This window comes from Xiphias gladius, chromosome 12 (genome assembly GCF_016859285.1).
Source record: "Xiphias gladius isolate SHS-SW01 ecotype Sanya breed wild chromosome 12, ASM1685928v1, whole genome shotgun sequence".
In the NCBI taxonomy this organism is placed as follows: Eukaryota; Metazoa; Chordata; class Actinopteri; order Istiophoriformes; family Xiphiidae; genus Xiphias; species Xiphias gladius.
The window spans coordinates 4,880,425-4,897,540 of record NC_053411.1 but is presented as its reverse complement, the minus strand read 5'-3'; the positions used below and the strand labels follow the sequence as shown (position 1 = coordinate 4,897,540).

The 17,116-nt window shown below is 42.9% G+C and overlaps 3 protein-coding genes across 7 annotated transcripts; 1 reads left to right on the top strand and 2 right to left on the bottom strand.

Moving 5' to 3' along the window:
- Positions 1-491: 491 nt before the first annotated feature.
- LOC120797582 (RNA-binding protein 4.1-like) lies at positions 492-3,610 on the bottom strand. Of its 2 annotated transcripts, none has more exons than XM_040141370.1 (4): positions 3,192-3,610; positions 2,248-2,668; positions 1,470-2,132; positions 492-1,079 (listed from the first exon to the last, which is right to left on the bottom strand). In XM_040141370.1, the coding sequence occupies exons 2-3, from the start codon at positions 2,654-2,656 to the stop codon at positions 1,501-1,503; spliced, it is 1,041 nt and encodes a 346-aa protein (XP_039997304.1). In that variant the 5' UTR covers positions 2,657-2,668; positions 3,192-3,610; the 3' UTR covers positions 492-1,079; positions 1,470-1,500. The 2 variants fall into 2 exon arrangements, with proteins under 2 accessions (XP_039997304.1, XP_039997303.1); XM_040141369.1 differs by having other exon boundaries at positions 1,480-2,132; positions 3,192-3,609.
- Positions 3,611-3,960: 350 nt separating this feature from the next.
- tifa (TRAF interacting protein with forkhead associated domain) lies at positions 3,961-5,493 on the top strand. The gene is made up of 2 exons (XM_040140919.1): positions 3,961-4,269; positions 4,402-5,493. The coding sequence occupies exon 2, from the start codon at positions 4,460-4,462 to the stop codon at positions 5,006-5,008; it is 549 nt and encodes a 182-aa protein (XP_039996853.1). The 5' UTR covers positions 3,961-4,269; positions 4,402-4,459; the 3' UTR covers positions 5,009-5,493.
- A 647-nt stretch (positions 5,494-6,140) lies between these two features.
- On the bottom strand, positions 6,141-12,418 carry LOC120797347 (RNA-binding protein 4B-like). Of its 4 annotated transcripts, none has more exons than XR_005708499.1 (6): positions 12,295-12,418; positions 11,346-11,774; positions 10,597-11,229; positions 8,619-8,696; positions 8,007-8,105; positions 6,141-7,921 (listed from the first exon to the last, which is right to left on the bottom strand). XR_005708499.1 is itself a non-coding variant. In XM_040140917.1 (4 exons), the coding sequence occupies exons 2-3, from the start codon at positions 11,752-11,754 to the stop codon at positions 10,619-10,621; spliced, it is 1,020 nt and encodes a 339-aa protein (XP_039996851.1). In that variant the 5' UTR covers positions 11,755-11,774; positions 12,295-12,418; the 3' UTR covers positions 9,642-10,319; positions 10,597-10,618. The 4 variants fall into 4 exon arrangements, 1 of the variants encoding a protein (XP_039996851.1); XR_005708500.1 differs by having other exon boundaries at positions 6,141-6,584; XR_005708501.1 differs by lacking the exon at positions 12,295-12,418 and adding an exon at positions 11,965-12,288.
- Positions 12,419-17,116: the final 4,698 nt, after the last annotated feature.

Below are 17,116 nucleotides of genomic sequence, written 5' to 3'. Positions count from 1 at the left end.
ATAAGTAGTAATATTTACCTGTAAAACAGTTTAATGTGAGCATGGGCTGTATGCCATGTAGTCCCAGTAGTCCTTAAAGCTCTGGACTTACCTGTTGACTCTGAAGGTCTCCAGTAGCCTTTGATGTCACCTCCCCCCAGACTCATGGTAAACTAGTCTCATCTATGAAATCTCACTTGCTTGAGTAAGGCTGGAGTGTGTTACTCCTTTATTCGCTTAAGCTATTAGAACAAGTTTCAGTTTTGGCACTGAGGGGGACAAAGTAGAACGTGCGCTGATGAATGATAACAGCTGTATTTCAGAGAAGACAGAGGAGATATTTCTTTAGCCAGCACGACGATTTTAACAGGTTCGTTATGCGTGATTTCATCAGAAATGTAGGGATAATAATTAAATTTAAATTTTCGAAAGATCCTAGGAGAGTATTTAAAATCCATTCAAGCGGTTATACTGATGGTGTTTTAGCGCAGGGCATGGTTTCGAGCACAACATTACTGCACAAATGCGATTTATTAAAAAAGATCGACAGTGGACAGGTAGATGTGAACGCTTTTTCGTAACTGTGTCATTAAGAGTTACTTTCTACATGTGTCTTAGCATTTTAAATTTTTACAGCAACGCAACATGGAGGTTTAGTTTTCGATGAAAAGTTTAACATAATGGAACCAACGTGCAAACTAGATTTAATACCAAACATGATTAATTTGAATTAAATCTACAGTCACAAGTATCGCCTAAAAACTGCTGCTGAATTGAGTCAGCTTTCTAAGGTTACACACCACATCAGAACACTAATTATTTAAACGTAGAAGGTACAATAAAAAATAAAAAAAACGCCTAACTCAGACGTCAAGCATTAAAAATACTTCAGCACAATGACAAACTAAAACAATGAGGGGAAAAAAATGCGAGTAAAAATTGTCCCAAAATAATAAAAGCAAAAACAGACGTGGACGTCGGCAATTCAGTTCCTCCTGTGAGCATCTCAGGGGAACGTAACGCGCTCAGCCGCAGACAGGAAGTGGATAGTATCACGTGCATCAGGAGGCGGCGAGCGGCGACGCAGTCGGACGACGATCCTGAAAAAAGAGCAAATGACACAAATGAACTGTCTGCAACTGTTGATACAAAGTCCGCTGTTCCATCGTTTCTACCTACTTGTTGACTTTTTTCAAGTTCTGTATGTCGAGACTCGTTTTCCAGTCAAACAGATCCCAGACTGGACAGTCTGCCTTCGTCGGATTATGCCACACAATTAAAACTGGTGTTAGCTGAATTCCAAGTTAGTGCACAGATGTGCATTACCAACGTATTTACAACTCGTTGAATACCACTTCGTACGCATGCGTTTTCAAAACTTGTTTTTCCCAAAAGATCTAGAGCGTGCGGAACAGGTCACAGGCTGCGTCTGCCTTTATAGGGACGAAGGGCAATTTCAGAAAAGATAAGAACACCAATCTAACTCTGACCTGTTCTCACCTTCACATGTCGGGGCCTTGCTTAATAAGCGTAGCGTGCCGGCGGTGGGGGGGGCAGCCGTTCTGCGTAGGGGTCCCTGGCGCGTGGAACTCCATATGCCGGGACCCGGGAAACCGGAGAAAGTCGGGAGCGCTCGTAGGAGTAGCCATTACTGGCGGGGGGCATTGGCGTGCTAGGCGCTCTCCTGAGGGGACTGCGATCTCGGGGATAGAACGAGGACGGAGGAGGTGGAAGGGGCCGACGCTCATACGGGTCGAGCGACGAGTTCATAAGACGGTCTCGTACGACGGCAGAGGGGGGAGGGGGAGGGGGAGGGGCGCCAGCACGTTGATCCTCGTAGGAGGGCATGCCATACGGACGTGCTCTGTACTTCTCATAATAATCTACCACGCCGTATCTGTCCCTCTCACCGTCATAGGGACGGTCGGGATAAACAGCTCGTCTAGGGGGAGGGGGCGGCAGAGGAGGGGCTGGGTAACCTGGGGGTATATGGCCAAGGCGGCCTCTCATGTAGCTGGGTGGGGGAGGCTCGGGCCTCTCTCCTGGATAGCGTGGGGGCCAGTAGCCACCTCTGTCTGGGGGAGGAGGGGGGTAGTCATCCCGTTCATCATGTCTGGGACGGCTCTTGGAAATCTGGACGTGGATGCGTTTGCCTAATTTCAAAAAAAATTAAACAAAATACATATTACATAATCAGGTTCAATATAGGCGCACACAGACCGACTTCACAACTACTTTAAGTTGTTTCAAACGATGGCCCTTTCTTACCTTGAAACTCAGTGTTGTCCAGTCCCTTGATGGCATCCATGGCCTCATCTGAGTTGGACATATGTACAAAAGCAAAATTTTTGACAACAGCACACTCTGTGACTGTGCCGTACTCTTCAAAGAGAGCACGGAGCTCTTCGTCAGATCCCTTCTCTACATTCGCTACATGCAGTTTGACCGAGCCCTGGTTCTTCCCGTGGCTGGCCTCCACGTTGATCGGTGTGCCGTGGAGCTTGTAGAGGTGCAGACTTTTGATGGCTTTGGTGGCGGCCTTGCGGTCATCCATGTGGACGAAGGCGTAGTTCTTGATGATGGCACATTCTGTGACTGTGCCGTACTGAGTAAAGAGTGCCTTGATTTCATCCTGATCTGCCTCTCGGGGCAGATTTCCCACAAAAATTTTCACCATTGTTAAAAAGACCTGTCCCAAGGCAATTTAGAGAAAACGGGAAATATAGGGGTGGACAAAGAAAACGAAACTTTTCATTAAAATTAATGGCGTTTACCTTGTGGATACAATTTTAGAGTATGGACAGAAATATGTCTAAAATCTTTGCTCTTATACTATAGTCACAGCTGCGAATTAAGCAGGGCCATTCAGTGCAAAATGGCTGACGTCGGTTTAACTAACGCCGCAAGTCAACTAATTTTCACCTACTTTATCAAACCTATTTTAACATTAGAACATTTGTATTCCTTTTGCTGTAATACCTGGATAATAAGCCAAGTCTAAACGCAACTCCAGGTCTTGCTTTTGCAAATTTGCCTGTGCTAGCTGCTAGCTACGGTTAGCTCGCCGGACAAGCCACGCTATTACACAAAGCGCCGCAGTCTAAGCGCAAAGCAGCGAGCTGGCGAACAGGCAAAGGTTAGTAGGTATTTCAAGAATTTAAACTGCGTTGAATTGTAATTATCAAATCTCCGGCTTGTACATTCAATGTTACCTTTTTACCGGTCGGCCTCAACGAAGAATTCAAACCTCTTTCGAGAGACTTCCTCTGGCCAGCTTCCGTTTAGTTTTTGCCTTCAAGCCTGCCTTTTTTTCCCTTCTTCTTCGCCTGCGCTTTTCGCGGGTCACAACCACACTGCACCCCACCGTCCGGGGGGCGCAGTAATCATCGAAGGGCAATGGATAATATCAACACACGCTTAGCTTCCATGTTCGGCCCCAAATAATTGTCAAGACAAATACGTGTGCAGGAAACTAATGGAAATGCAAAGTACGTCCTGGATTAATGTGTGACAGTTAACTTTCACGGTTTAGTTTCCCGCTACGTACCATAAATACCGCAGGGTATAATAAATGTAAAACCACGTAGTGATATCCTTTCTGTCTCAAGTTGCATCATCGGGGAATTTTCGGAGCTTTAGTGCCACGTTCAGGTGCTCATATTGAAATTGTATGTTAGAGAACACCGATCCATTCATGAAACGTTTAATCAGAAAAGTCAAAAAATAAACATTGTAACAGAGGTAGCACTGAGTCGAGTGGAGTTTTTTTTTTTTTTTTAATGGCTGGTGGCACATGTAGCACAATGGTTCGGAGTAGCATTGCAACAACATTAATAATAATCAGGTTTAATAATAATAAATAATAATGTTTTTATCACTGAATAATCTGTTGATTAATCTTCCAATAAACAATTAGTTTGTTAAAGTCAGAGAACGGTGAAATTACAATTACTATTAGAATTTCCCAGGGAAAGTCTTCAACTTGCTTTATTTTATTGTTACAGTCTGGAACACAACTACATTGCGTTTACAATGATGTGAAAGAGAAAGCAGCAACCCAAAGGGAGACTTTTCCTTTCCATTCGCCACCACTATGCGTGATCCAAAATGTACATGAGTCCGTCATGGCACTTGAAAGCAGCATCGTGATTACTGGGTGTTGAGGGAGCAGGCAGCGCGAGTGCCGCTGTCTTCATCCGTCCTCAGCAGCAACACCGTCAGTTAGTCTCCTCTGAGGGCTGTGTAAAAACACCTTATCTGTATCTCCACTTTGTAAAGATCAACATACAGGTAAGGCACAAACATTTAACAGCAGGAATTTATATATTTGTTGTGTTACTTTACTTTTGTTTGACTGGTAAGTCTCCCCATTTCACTGCATTCCTAACGTGTGTGTGTGTGTGTTTTTTTTCCTGTCTCAAGAGCCTTTCGTCACAGAAGGTTAACCCCTTACTGAGTTCATCAGGGGCTTTTTTTCGTGATGAATGTGTCCCAGACAATGGAGACAGAGGAGGATTTCCTGACTCGTCTACACATCAAGCTTTACCACCCCCAGCAGAGTTGCAAGGGCCTCTACGGGATGCTTCCTCTGGGGAAGAGGAGCAGTCACCCAGCAGATGTCCCTCTCAGGTTAGGCCGGGATGCCCAGGCCTGCACCTACGCCCTGGTCGACCCCCGGGTGTCCCGGAAACAGCTGGCCCTCCACGCCTATCGCACAGCCCAGAGCCCGGACATGCTGTTCACCATCCAGAACCTGAGCCAGAGGGGACGACTTTCAGTGAACAGCTCAGCTCTGGGCTACCTGGAGAGGATGGATCTCCCCGACAAGGCCCTGCTCCGCTTTGGAGAGTACGAAATGCTGATCACCCGTGAGTCCGGCGAGGCCATGGGGAGCTTTGAGGTGGAGTTTGAGGTGCTGGAGATGCCTCCGTCCAGGGAGACATGCATGTGTGTGCCTAGTGTGACACCTGTCATGGAGCTCAGAGCACTTGTTCCCCTGGAGAATGATGAGACTCTGTGTCATTTATGATGAACCATCACCAGTCAGTGAGATGTTGAGATGTGACTTTTGTTTTAGTTTTTTGATTGACTTAGAATTGAAAGCAGAACAAATTTCTGTGTCACTGATACATTAGAGTTCATCCATACTTGGATAACTTCCCTTTTTTGTAATGTGAAATCATAGTATTATTATACAACTTATATCTATTACTCAGTGTCTATATATTCAAAAGCTGTGCTCTTAGTAACCCCAACTTTTAATATGTAAATGCTAAAAAATCTTAAAGCTAGATGTTTCTGCATTTTCAACTGGACGTAATTAAATTGCTTTTGATAACATTTTTATGAATGTTGTTGTTAAATACTGTATATCGGCCACAGGTCTGACAACCAATTCAGGGAAACTCTTGTCGCAGTCACTAGACGTTCATGGCAATCATTTATACAGCACTTTCCCCAAACACAAAACAGACTGGTTTAACACTGAGTCTTTTAGAAACAGGTTCTTCCAGATTTGCTTGAGATGAAATAGCGCCTCTTCTTTTTTTTCTTTTCTTTTTTTTTGTAAGACCAGGTTGCAATGGGCTAGACAAAAAACAAAAGCAAAATTTAATATAATCTTCTTGGCATTGAATTCCTGGAAACCAGTGCACTTTATATCAGTTTGACGCAGAGGTGGGAGAAGTGGTCAAGTATTCTTTTCCTTACAGCAGGGAAGACTATCAGTACAGGTAAAATTACTCCATTACAAGTAAAAGTTCTACATTCAAAATTTTAGAGAAAGTATTAGCAGTAAGATATACTTAATGTTTCCAAAGTAGAAGTACTTGTTTTGCATACTGGTCCCTTTCTGAGTAATGTATTATTATATAATATATAGGTGTTATTAGTACTGACACGGTAATGTGTAAGGAGTATTTTAAACATTATTGTTAGTCCAGTTAGAGCTAATTTTAACTACTTTATATAAGCTGATAAAACTGTTCATCCAGAATGCATTAACTAAACTAATAACTATAGCTGTCAATGTAGACTAAAAGGTATATTTCCTTCTAAAATGTATTGGTGTGGAAGTATAAAAGTAGCATAAGATAGAAATACTAAAGTATAAATACCTCAAAATTGTACTGAAGTAATGTTAGGTAAATAGATTCACTTCATTACTTTGAAGAGCAGGCATGTTTATTAGGTCCTCAACTCAGCATGACATCATAAGACAACAACAACAAATACAGATGCAAAGGTGAGACAGTGCATCACCTTAAAACCAGATTTGTGTAATAACAGCATATTTCATTCAGCATATTTGGTCCAGCCCTCTTAGCTAATATCAGCACAAATCGATGATGGAGAAACAAAGGTCAGGTATTGGGTTTGAATCGGGTCCAGAAACGGGTGTTGTTTTCTAATAGTCTTAGAACAAAGTCCGCACTGATTGCAGAATCCTTCTCTTACTAAACTGAATAGAGTGACAACAGTGTTGCTGCGGGTGGTGACAACCGCAGGGTCCAATAATTACGACACCACCAGCAATAAAAGTTTGGATTGTGGTCCAAACGTTTTAGATCGTCATGCAGGTTGCAGTTGCAGCAGTCCAGCAAACCCTATAAAACAACCTCCGGTCAACACAGTATCGAGACTCTAAGAACCACTCGTGATTTCTTGAAACTCCCATCTCAACAAGAAGGAAGTGTGCTTACAGGGAACCTGCAAACAAAACTTCAGAAAAAGGGAATAGAGAAAATGACACCCATTCTTTGGTGCATGTAGAGGACTGACTAAGTGTTAGGTTGAGTAATTCAGACTGCTTTTGTTTTGTTGTCTTTTACCAAGTAGAGCAACTACACTATGTACCCATCTATGGCTGACTACCTGTCCAGGATGTATCCTGCCTTTCAACCAGTATTTACTGCACTTAAGATCCAGCTGGAAGTAAATACAGAAAGCATAATTTAGTTATTTTTGTTTTGTTTTAGCTTTTTTTGCCCTGCACTGATCTACTGCTGGTCAGTTTTTCTCACTTATCAGTGCTGAACATTGCCAAAAGTTATGATAAATCAAGTGACATTAACTCATAGTGATAAATAGATTGTTACAAAATAAACTGTTACTGCAGGATACATTACAGCTGAGTTGATTAAAAATGGTGTAATTTGTAATTCCTGTATTTATATCCCACAAGGGAATCTTTCCCCCCCCACACATATTTCAATATCAGACTCAACTTTTACAGTGAGACTGTTAACTACAACAAAGCTTGTGTCAAACTGGGAGGCCTCTCTTAGTCAGCTTAACCACTAGAGTTAAAAGTCATACAGCCCAGTCCATATAATGGACTTGCAGAATAGATCCAAACAAAATCTCTCTTTCTAGAATCACAATAACCCACCAGGGATGAACACGCTCCAACTATTGAAGATATATCTATTTTTGATATTTATTTTTCTTTAAAAAGCAAAGAAAATTATTTAAAAAGTACAATTTATTAAAGTCAGTGCTACAAATATTGTGTGCAGCTGCCCTTACACAGTGACATAGTGTATGAAATAGTTGTAGGTTCACAAATATAAGTTCACAGACAAAAATATAAATTAACAGCAAAACATAACAGTTATATATAAAAAGTCATGCATAGGTTTCAAGTAAATGTTCCGGGCCTTAGGGACTGTACCAAAACACAATCATAATTTTAACACTATATGGTTTCAGCCATATCTCAGTTTCATCATTTAGTTGGTATGGATGGGGGTAAGGTTTTTTAAAAAAAAGTCTCTTTTTCAAGTTTGACATGTCCTGAGTCAGTAAGAACCAATCTGTAGGACTGAGTCCAACCCCATTATTTTGGTGTCATCTGCTGCAGCGCACAAATATTCTGAGGACTGAACCGGGACAGTCAATCCAGCTCACCAACCAATGGACCAAACCGGACCAAATCCACTTCCTTTAAACACAACACACACGTCAATCAATATTTGCAAAATAGACAAGTCTCTTATGGACTTCATAGTGAACTTGTTATGCCTTACCTTTAACCACAGGACTGTCCGATCCCATAATGTTCGAAAACCACCAAGTCCTGTGAATTCCCTTCAAGACCCACTATAGTCGCCAGAGCAGAGACAACGCTGTGGACAAAGACACAGGATCAGCGATCCTACTCATCACTGACAAAATCAAAAAACATTTCCATCATTTCTCCATTACCCTCTAACTAGTTTGCATTATAAAATAATAGGCACCGACTATAATTCAACTGTTCAGTAATTTGCTGAAAGAAATTGCAGCTTTTCAAATGTTTAAGACCAAAATTGAAGAGAAAGTACAAGCTCAAGTATCTTCTTTTCCAAAAGAAAAAAAGAAAATACAATAAAGTGTTAACAGTGTGATATAAATAGTCAGTGACCACAAATTCTCTTTTTACCAATGAGGATTTTGTGTTCACTTTAACATTTCGGCAAAATGCAAAATTATATTTTTAATTTTTCACATTTTCCAAATTTAGAAATTACAATTGTAAAATGTTGACTTTATCAAGGGTATGGAAACTGCAGTATAACCCAAGAACACAAGAGGGAGGCAGGAAACAATTTAGTGCGTTAGTAATAGGTGTTATGTAGTACCGTTTAAACAATAGCTACCTCTTTTCTTCCGGATGCCGGACGTCTTCCACAGATGACTTACCATGAGCCGGCAACTCCTGCATAGAGTCTAACAACCTACAAAGAGCAAAAATGCTAAGAATACCAAGACTGCATGCAATTTATGGTACATATATCAAGTCATACATTTTGAGAGTTAAGACAGTAATAGATAGCGTGACCAATATGTAGTGTGAACTCGGTGACAGAGAAATGAAGAATTCAAATCAAGACTTCAGAACAATTGTCGCAAAACGACAGAAACATGGGCCAGCGTAAAGCTCAGGTAATTGTTGTACTTCTAGGAGACAACTTTAATCGGCTCGACACAAGGTAGGCAATGCTAGACGCTGACTGACGAAAGATGCAGCTCCCTCTGTTCCAAGGACAACGCATAGCAGCTGATGGACGCAACTTAAAAACGTCTGTGTAGCCACAGGAGAATACGGGAAACGGAAGTTATAGTAAATTTGTTAGGCCATTTTGTGTCACTTCTGGGTCTGTGGACAGCCACAGATTTCATGAGCTCTATTAACTTTGAGGGTCTTAGAGGGGAAGTCATTATCAAAGTCTACTTTTTGTTGAAGTTTCCATACATGCATTTTCCACTGGCAATGACTTAAACATTAATCAATTCAACCTCCGTCAAGTCGTCAATATCAGAACAGCTGCTCAAACGTTTTTTCCCCTCACTTCGCGTCGCAAGCCTGGTTGCTCAGATGAGCACGCATCAACACAAGATTTCGATGGAATGCAGATCAGGTGCTGCTTCGCAAACCAAGAACTTAGAAGTCACACATATTTTCCATCATTTTCACTGAAAATGAACGGGACAGAGACAACACCACCTACCATGTGTCAAGCTGATAACTGAAGGGTGTGTGGAATTAAACTGAAAGCGTGTTATGAGTTAAACGCCTGAGCATTATTAGGTGCATCTGGTCTGGTGAATAAAGGCAATCTGCCAAGTCATTAGGCTAAAAGGCCTACTCAGCGTGGAATAATTTGACAGTTAAAACGGCGTTTTTGGTTTCAGTTGTTTATTAAAAAGCCTTCAAATGAAAAGCAACTTGTAAAAGTAAATAAAATCATACATAACGGTGCTATAGTTTCTATTTTCGCAAGAAAAGATAACACAAAGTGTAAAAAGAACAAAACCACACTGAAACTTTTGATTTGTCATGCTAACATATCGCAAATCTAAAGATTATTGTACTACCTGTCACACCAAGTATTATATTAAAGCACCTCTACACTGAATTTTTTTTAAACTGAATTTGATGAGCATTCTGTGATCAACCACCAACCTTATTCTGAACACAATAATCTTCCCTTGTTATGAATTATGTCAAAAATCCCCAGAGGCCTTATTCATTTAGAAAGATTGAAAAGCAGAGTGTGCAGTTTTTGCAGTACTGCATCACACTGGAATAGACTAAGCACCTAAGCCAGCATCCTAGTCTGAAAAACATTTTAAGGTTTTGAACAGTAAAACAAGCAGAGGAACAGAAAAGGCATAAACAGCTCAGAAGAATACGTGAACTGTAGAGATGGAATCGTATGTTTTTAAGTACGGGGCTGTCCGCAATACAGTATCTTCCAGTAAGTCTCAGGCGAACGCAACGCAATCCGCCATAGACGAGGGAGATGTATAGCGCCACGTGCATCAGCAGACAACGACGATCTTGTCATATTCTAAACCTGAAAAGAGAGCACACCACACATGTCAAGGAGCGCGTTTTACTCAGGAATCGCGCAAGACTGATCTTTGATGTTAAAGCAGCAATATTTTAGGATTCTACCAGTTGGAAGCAGGAATTAAGAGCTCTGACTGATGGTGATGATTTAAAGCGTGAGTCTACGTCAATTTACGGATTCACCTCTCATTTATTTCGGTACACATTCACTTGAATATTTTTTCAGTCATGTCTATCAATGTAATTTACGATGCCATGAAACATCCTCTCTCCATTCTCACCTTGTATTACACTCTCAGGAGCCTAATAGCCTGCATAGCGAGGTGGCGGCGGCGGCGGCGGAGGCAATCTCTCTGGAAAGGATTCCCTGGGGGGGGGGGCTGCATACATCGGCGGTCTGGACATTGGAGAGAGCCGGGACCGTTCATAGGAGTACCCGTTACCAGCTGACGGGGCAGGCGGAATGGGGGCTCGTCCGATAGGGCTTCGGTCCCTAGGCATGTAGGACGGAGGAGGATGGGGGAGCGGGCGCCGCTCATACGGGTCAAGGGACCCCATTCCGAGACGTTCTCTAACCAGTGCCGAGGGAGGAGGCGGAGGCGGGGGGATGGCACGCCTGTCATCATAGCCTGGGGTGCTGTAAGGACGGGCTCTGTATTTCTCATAGTAATCGACCACCCCGTAGCCCTCTCGCTCGCCATAGCCGCGGTCGGGATAAGGTGCTCGTCTCGGGGGAGGGGGGGGCGGAGGTGGAGGCGGGAAAGCGGACATGCGGCCTCTGTAAGGAGGCTCGGGTCTCTCCCCTGGGTAGTGAGGAGGAAAATAGCCTCCTCTGCCTGGCGGAGGTGGATAGGCCTCCTCCTCGGGTGCCCCTCTGGGTCTGCTTTTTGATATCTGAACATGTATGCGCTTCCCTGAGAGAGAGAAAAACATTGTCCCTCAAATCTAAAAGGCTAAATACTAACAATGAGGAAACCCCACAAACTTCAAATCCCTTCATTCGTAATAGGGGAATATCAAATTCACTTACCTTGAAACTCAGTGTTGTCCAGTCCCTTGATGGCATCCATGGCCTCATCAGAATTGGCCATGTGCACAAAGGCAAAGTCCTTGACAATGGAACACTCGTCGACTGTGCCGTACTCTTCAAAGAGAGCACGGAGCTCGTCGTCAGCTCCCTTCTCTACATTGGCAATGTGGAGCTTCACAGGGCCCTGGTTCTTCCCTCTGCTGAGCTCCACATTGATGGGCCTACCGTTCAGCTTATAGAGATGGAGCTCACGGATGGCTTTCGTGGCAGACTTGCGGTCTTCCATATGGACAAAAGCATAGTTTTTGTACTTGGCACATTCTGTCACTGTGCCATACTGAGTAAACAGAGCCTCAACCTCATCCTTCCCAGCGTGCTGAGACAGGTTCCCGATGAAAATCTTCACCATTGTTGCTCCAGTGTACTTCTCTGAAAGGGGTAAAGACGGGGTGAGTTAACACAGGCCACCGTGTAGTAGCAGAAAGTAACCAGTGGGAGCACATGGTCACTAGATAACGTCATTATCAGGAAATAGAAAGCTTGTAATCGAGGCGACTGCAGCTCCAAGGACCGCCAGAGCGAAGCATAATTCAAATCTTTCAGCAAATGGCATGCTTACCTTCACTCTTACTATCGTTGAAATTTTGCTACAAGTGTAAAAACTGTACGACTTCGAATACGGCTGACGCAGATAAGTCTGGAGTCGAAGAAGTTTCAGTGTTTGTACTTCCTGGCCAGTGAGCTGCTAGCTAGGCCCGTGCCATTTGAATGGAGTCTATTAGCAAGCTAACGTTAAGTGCCAGGCGTTAGCCATTTTGTCACCCGTGACAGAACCAAATAAAACTCAGTTTAGGCCACATGCAGTCCCGTATGAAGACGTGTAAAACTACAGTGATGATAAAAAGCAACGGGAGCGAACAGAGAAACCCATGAAAGTGATAGTACTCACAGCTTGTGGACGGCGCCACGACGATGTCGAAACTCCGACTATGACAAACGGTAAATACCGGACGACGATATGCGCACAGGTATGAATGTGATTGGTGGCTGGACGTGTCGCTCAAAAAGTACGGACTGTGATTGGGTCAAGTATGAAGGAGCGTTTTCTTTAAAAGGCTGTTCATTTACTATCGTGGGTGCATGAAGGTGTGTCCTGGTGCGCATGTTGTGTCAAAAGTTTGCTATCACCAGTAAAAAAAACAAAAACAAAAAAAAACAAAACAAATTAAGTGTGGGTTTATATGTTCTGACAGTGAGATGCTAACACGCACTGTTAGGCTGCATTCTGAGATCAATTTACATTGTTTATTACAATTGATTTATTACAACAGTTTATTACAAGTTTATTCATAGATGCTACTAACCCGATTTTGTTTAAATACTACATTCATAAATTGAAATTGAACAACATTTTCTGTTTTCATTCATGAAATCGAAACCTAAATCGTGTCTTCTCTTATCAAAATGTGTTGTTTTATAGTCTGTCAAAATTGTCAGACTATCAGCTACAGCTACATCTTTTTACCATTCATGTCTCCGGTTCATTACGTTTATTTCTTCCCTCACAGCGCGCATCGATTCCGATCCGATTCTCTACTTATCGTCACCCATGTCTATCTTTAGTTCCGCGCAAACACCGAGATACCGCCTCTACGATACGAGAAGGCTGAGGCGGCAACTTGTACTGCGAATAAAAAGCTCGACGTGTAAGGACACGAACTCGATGCCTAAACATTCTTTCCTCGGACTTCATGTGGCCACTGTGAGTCAGATGTTACACCCAACATCCAAGAAATCCTAATTTAGCCTCTCTGGTGAGGTGTTTGGTCATATATGTAGAATTGAAACCATGTGTTGAAATAGAGGCATTGCTCAGAGGCCCTAGGTCAAAGGTCCCCAGAGTTTGCCTCATAGTTTGAAAAGGAGGTTTATGCTTTGTGATCGAAACCACGTTAGTGACGGTTCTCAGGAAAACCACTGCCCTATTTAAGGGTCGGTGGTCAAGGCTGATTTTCAGAGCGGTTCATCGGCTTCACACCCTCTCACGAGCAGACCTGCAGGTACTTGATCTGACGCTGCACTTCTTTGTAATAGACCTTTATATGGAATCAACACGGTGTCAGCCGAGTCTCCTTCACCCGCTTCACATCATCACCACCACCTAATAAACTACACCGTCAAATGATGGAATCAACTCTGCTGTCACTAGAGAGTCCTTCCTGTGTCATCGTAACCTTACGTTCCTTACTGTGACACCGTGAGTGGAAACATTTGAAGTTGTCAGCAAGATAAAAAAAAAAAAAAAGTGACACTTTAACGTGTTATGACCTAATGTTTTATCAAACTATTGCCTGTCTACACGTCCGACAAAATGTAAGGCGGAGACTTTTGTTTCGGTGTCGTGCGGCACGTTGTCTCATAGGTATCCTCACATCGACTATGGACTCATCTTGGCCCACTCATCTCCTTTGACTAGCATTACATCCGGGCATTGAACAGGGAGACGGTTAGTTTTATAGGGCGACCCATCCAATATCTGTCGAACTCCTCGGGACCAAAGTGGCGGACCAACCCACTGACACTGTTATTCGCGGAGACCAAAAAAAACAAACGAAAAACTGTAGCTTTCTGAGGATCTATGTCCGCCTTCTGTGCATGACCCAAGCAAACTGCCCGACGCTGCCTGATTAGGTCTTCGGCTCCACCGTCGTCACGGGTGCTGGCAAAGGGTGAGCCCACCATGTCTATGATCGCAGAGAGGCTGAAAACATTTGCGGTGTTTCTACTTTATGTGTAGCCCACAATGGCTGACGTCGATGATCAGGATGTCCCGCACCACTGGCTCGTATGGAGAGAAATAAGTGTAAAATACTAGTGACTATATATAAATACTACTGACTGGTGTGTGTTTCGTGAAGCACAAAATCAATTCTTATACATTTGTTTGATGACCTGTAAAGAAATTAGGGGGATCACGGATACATCCTGCTATTCACAAAGAAATACCCCACAACTTGAATGGATGTCACATAATTCACCTTACTCTGGTGTAACAGCGACACACAAACACACACACACACACACACACACACACACACACACACACACACACACAGAGAGAGAAAGCAGTTCAAAAATCCAAATGTTACTAAATCAACGAACTCCAAACTGGCCTGTATTCATTCGTAAAACTGTTTATTTAATCCAGGTTGAGGGGATCGTATAAATGTATGCATTATTACCAGATTAATCTTCAGAGATCGCAGCGGATAACTAAATATAATTTTAACCAGAGGCGCTTAGTGTTGGCAGAGGATCACAGTGTCAAGCGAGCAGGCTGTTTGTGAGGATGAAAATTCCCATATGAAGGAATAGTTCTCATGGGAAAGAGAACTGTGCTGAACTAACAACAATGTAAGATGTACTAGAATATAATGATGGTGGAAAGGATCTATGTTGCACGTTGAACTAGCTTTCCAGTCAGTTTTCTGCATCTTTATGCAGTTTTATGAAGGGCCTCCTGTACAACATAAGGTACAGGTAGAGCATATTTTTGCTCTACTGAATTCTAGTAGGATGCTATTAAAATACCTCAAAAGAGAAAAAAAAAAGGATCAAAACCGAGTCACTTATGTGACTTTCTGGCTTTGATAGGAGGCAGAATCCAGAAAAACAGACTCTCGTAGGCATAAAGGATCTAATCTGATCTGCGCATCCTCCTCGAGCACTGTTTGCCGCCTGGAGACTTGGGCGGCTGGACACCGAGAGGAGCCAGACCTCTGGGATTTGCCCCTCGTGCTGGGGACTTTTCTGATATTTCACAAAAGGGAAATTTATAAGCATGCCCGATGGATATGTCTCTGTGAGCCCAAGCCAAAAAAAAAAAAAAAAAAAAAAAAGTCTGATGAAATGCGATAGCTGCATAAGAGACTCAGCTGTTTTTAACTTCAGCGCCAGGAGAATACATGTCTCAAGGCTGATACTGAGAATGTGTGTGTACTTTTCCTTAACGTGGTTAAGTTTTAGTAATATACAATTTAAAAGTTTTTTTTTTGTTTTTTTTTATAAAAGTATTTTTCAGCAGTTAACCACCAAATCTAGTGGCTCCGACCATGACAGTAAATCTCCAGCAGAGGGAGACACAGGCTGGTAGAAGTGAAGTCACAGAGCCGACTGTAGGGATGATAGGATCTTTTACACTGCGGCTTCCTCCGAAAATATCCTGGAGTCCCAATTTTGAGTTTCAAGGTGTTGCCCAGCTTCATTGAAGTTTTCCATGGGGGAAAAAAAAATTAAAATAAAATAAGGATGAACGCTGATCCAAACAGAATCAACCGGTTTGCAGGAATGACACATAAATGTGGAAATGAAAACAACTGTAGGTAAATCAAAGTGTGTATATGTTAGTCCGCAACACTTGACTCAGAAAAAATAGTTCTCAAGGTTTGTTGCAAGTGAACTAATCCAAGCGAAGAGAAACACTAATAGCATGAAATTTGCCCCCTTTAAATATATAGCAGAGGTTCCTTCGGCAGCAAATGCAGCCTGGCCTGTGCGCGTGTGGGGACAGGTCAGTTTTGAACATCTGGACGCTGCACGTTCTCTCCCAATTCTTCTTTGCAAAACTTTACAAATGTTCCATGGGGACCGGGGTCCTGCCGCAAATCCTGGATTAGATTGAGATCTCGACTCTGGCCCCGGAGATTCCGGATCCTCAACGCGGTTGTTTCGCAGCCGTTCCTGGGGTAACTTTTGGCGTTCCGCTCGAGCCCCACTCTTTCGACCCTGCACGCGTCAGGTCCCCCCTCGGGAGATTTCCCAGGATTTTTTTGCTGAATTCGGGTACTGCACCCTCTACCGTCAAAGGCCTTCCGGGGCTTGCTGCAGAGCGGCGGCAGCCCCCCCCCCCCCACGCTTCATGGTGAGGATGGTGTTAAATGTGATGGCCAAAAGCACTCATTTCTTTTCCCTCAAGAAACACGGAACAGTTTGTTTCAGTGTCAACCAAATGCTGACTGAATAACAGCAGCCCAGATGTTACGTGACTTTTTTTTTTTTTTTTAAAAACAGTGGCCAATAGTTTGCCAATACTTAAATTGTAACCCTGGATCTTCAGCGTCCATGGACCTCTAGTATCCTTCTCCTGCTGTTTTAATCTCTGTGCTTAATCTAGATCAGTTAGTTCAGATTTGTTTGAATTTGTTAGTTTTGTTGTTTTTCTCTTGATTTCATAAATAAATAAAAAAAACAATTAAGTCCAATGAGGAGTCCCAAGTTCCACCTCTTACGGGCAGATACCTTCACTTAAGAGGAAACGATGCTCCACCTTCCAGGGGCTCAACAGTCGCTGAATCCCTCTGCTGTGTGTCAAGAGGGCAGTGTCCCCTGGCTGAACAGCGACTCTGAATGGGTCCATTAGAGCAGCTCAGCGTCGGCATTCGAGGAAACGTGTCTCTGTTCAGCACCACAGAGGACGAAAAGGCATCGTTTAGCAACGGCCCGTTCCCATCTACAACTGTCACACAAGGGTAATGTGGATAAGGCCCAGCTCTACTCAATGCTAAAATGACAGTAATAAGCTTGACGTCACCGATGCTTCTATGCAAAATTAGGATTGATTAAAATAGCCTGAGACAAATTTATCACTGTAATGAGTTATTTTCCATTTCTTTTCTGCAAGAGGTCATTTCGCATAAATTAAATTACTCCAGTAATTATATTACGGCCTTCACTTGACATTTTGGATTCTGGCGGCTGTGTCAAGAGTTTGG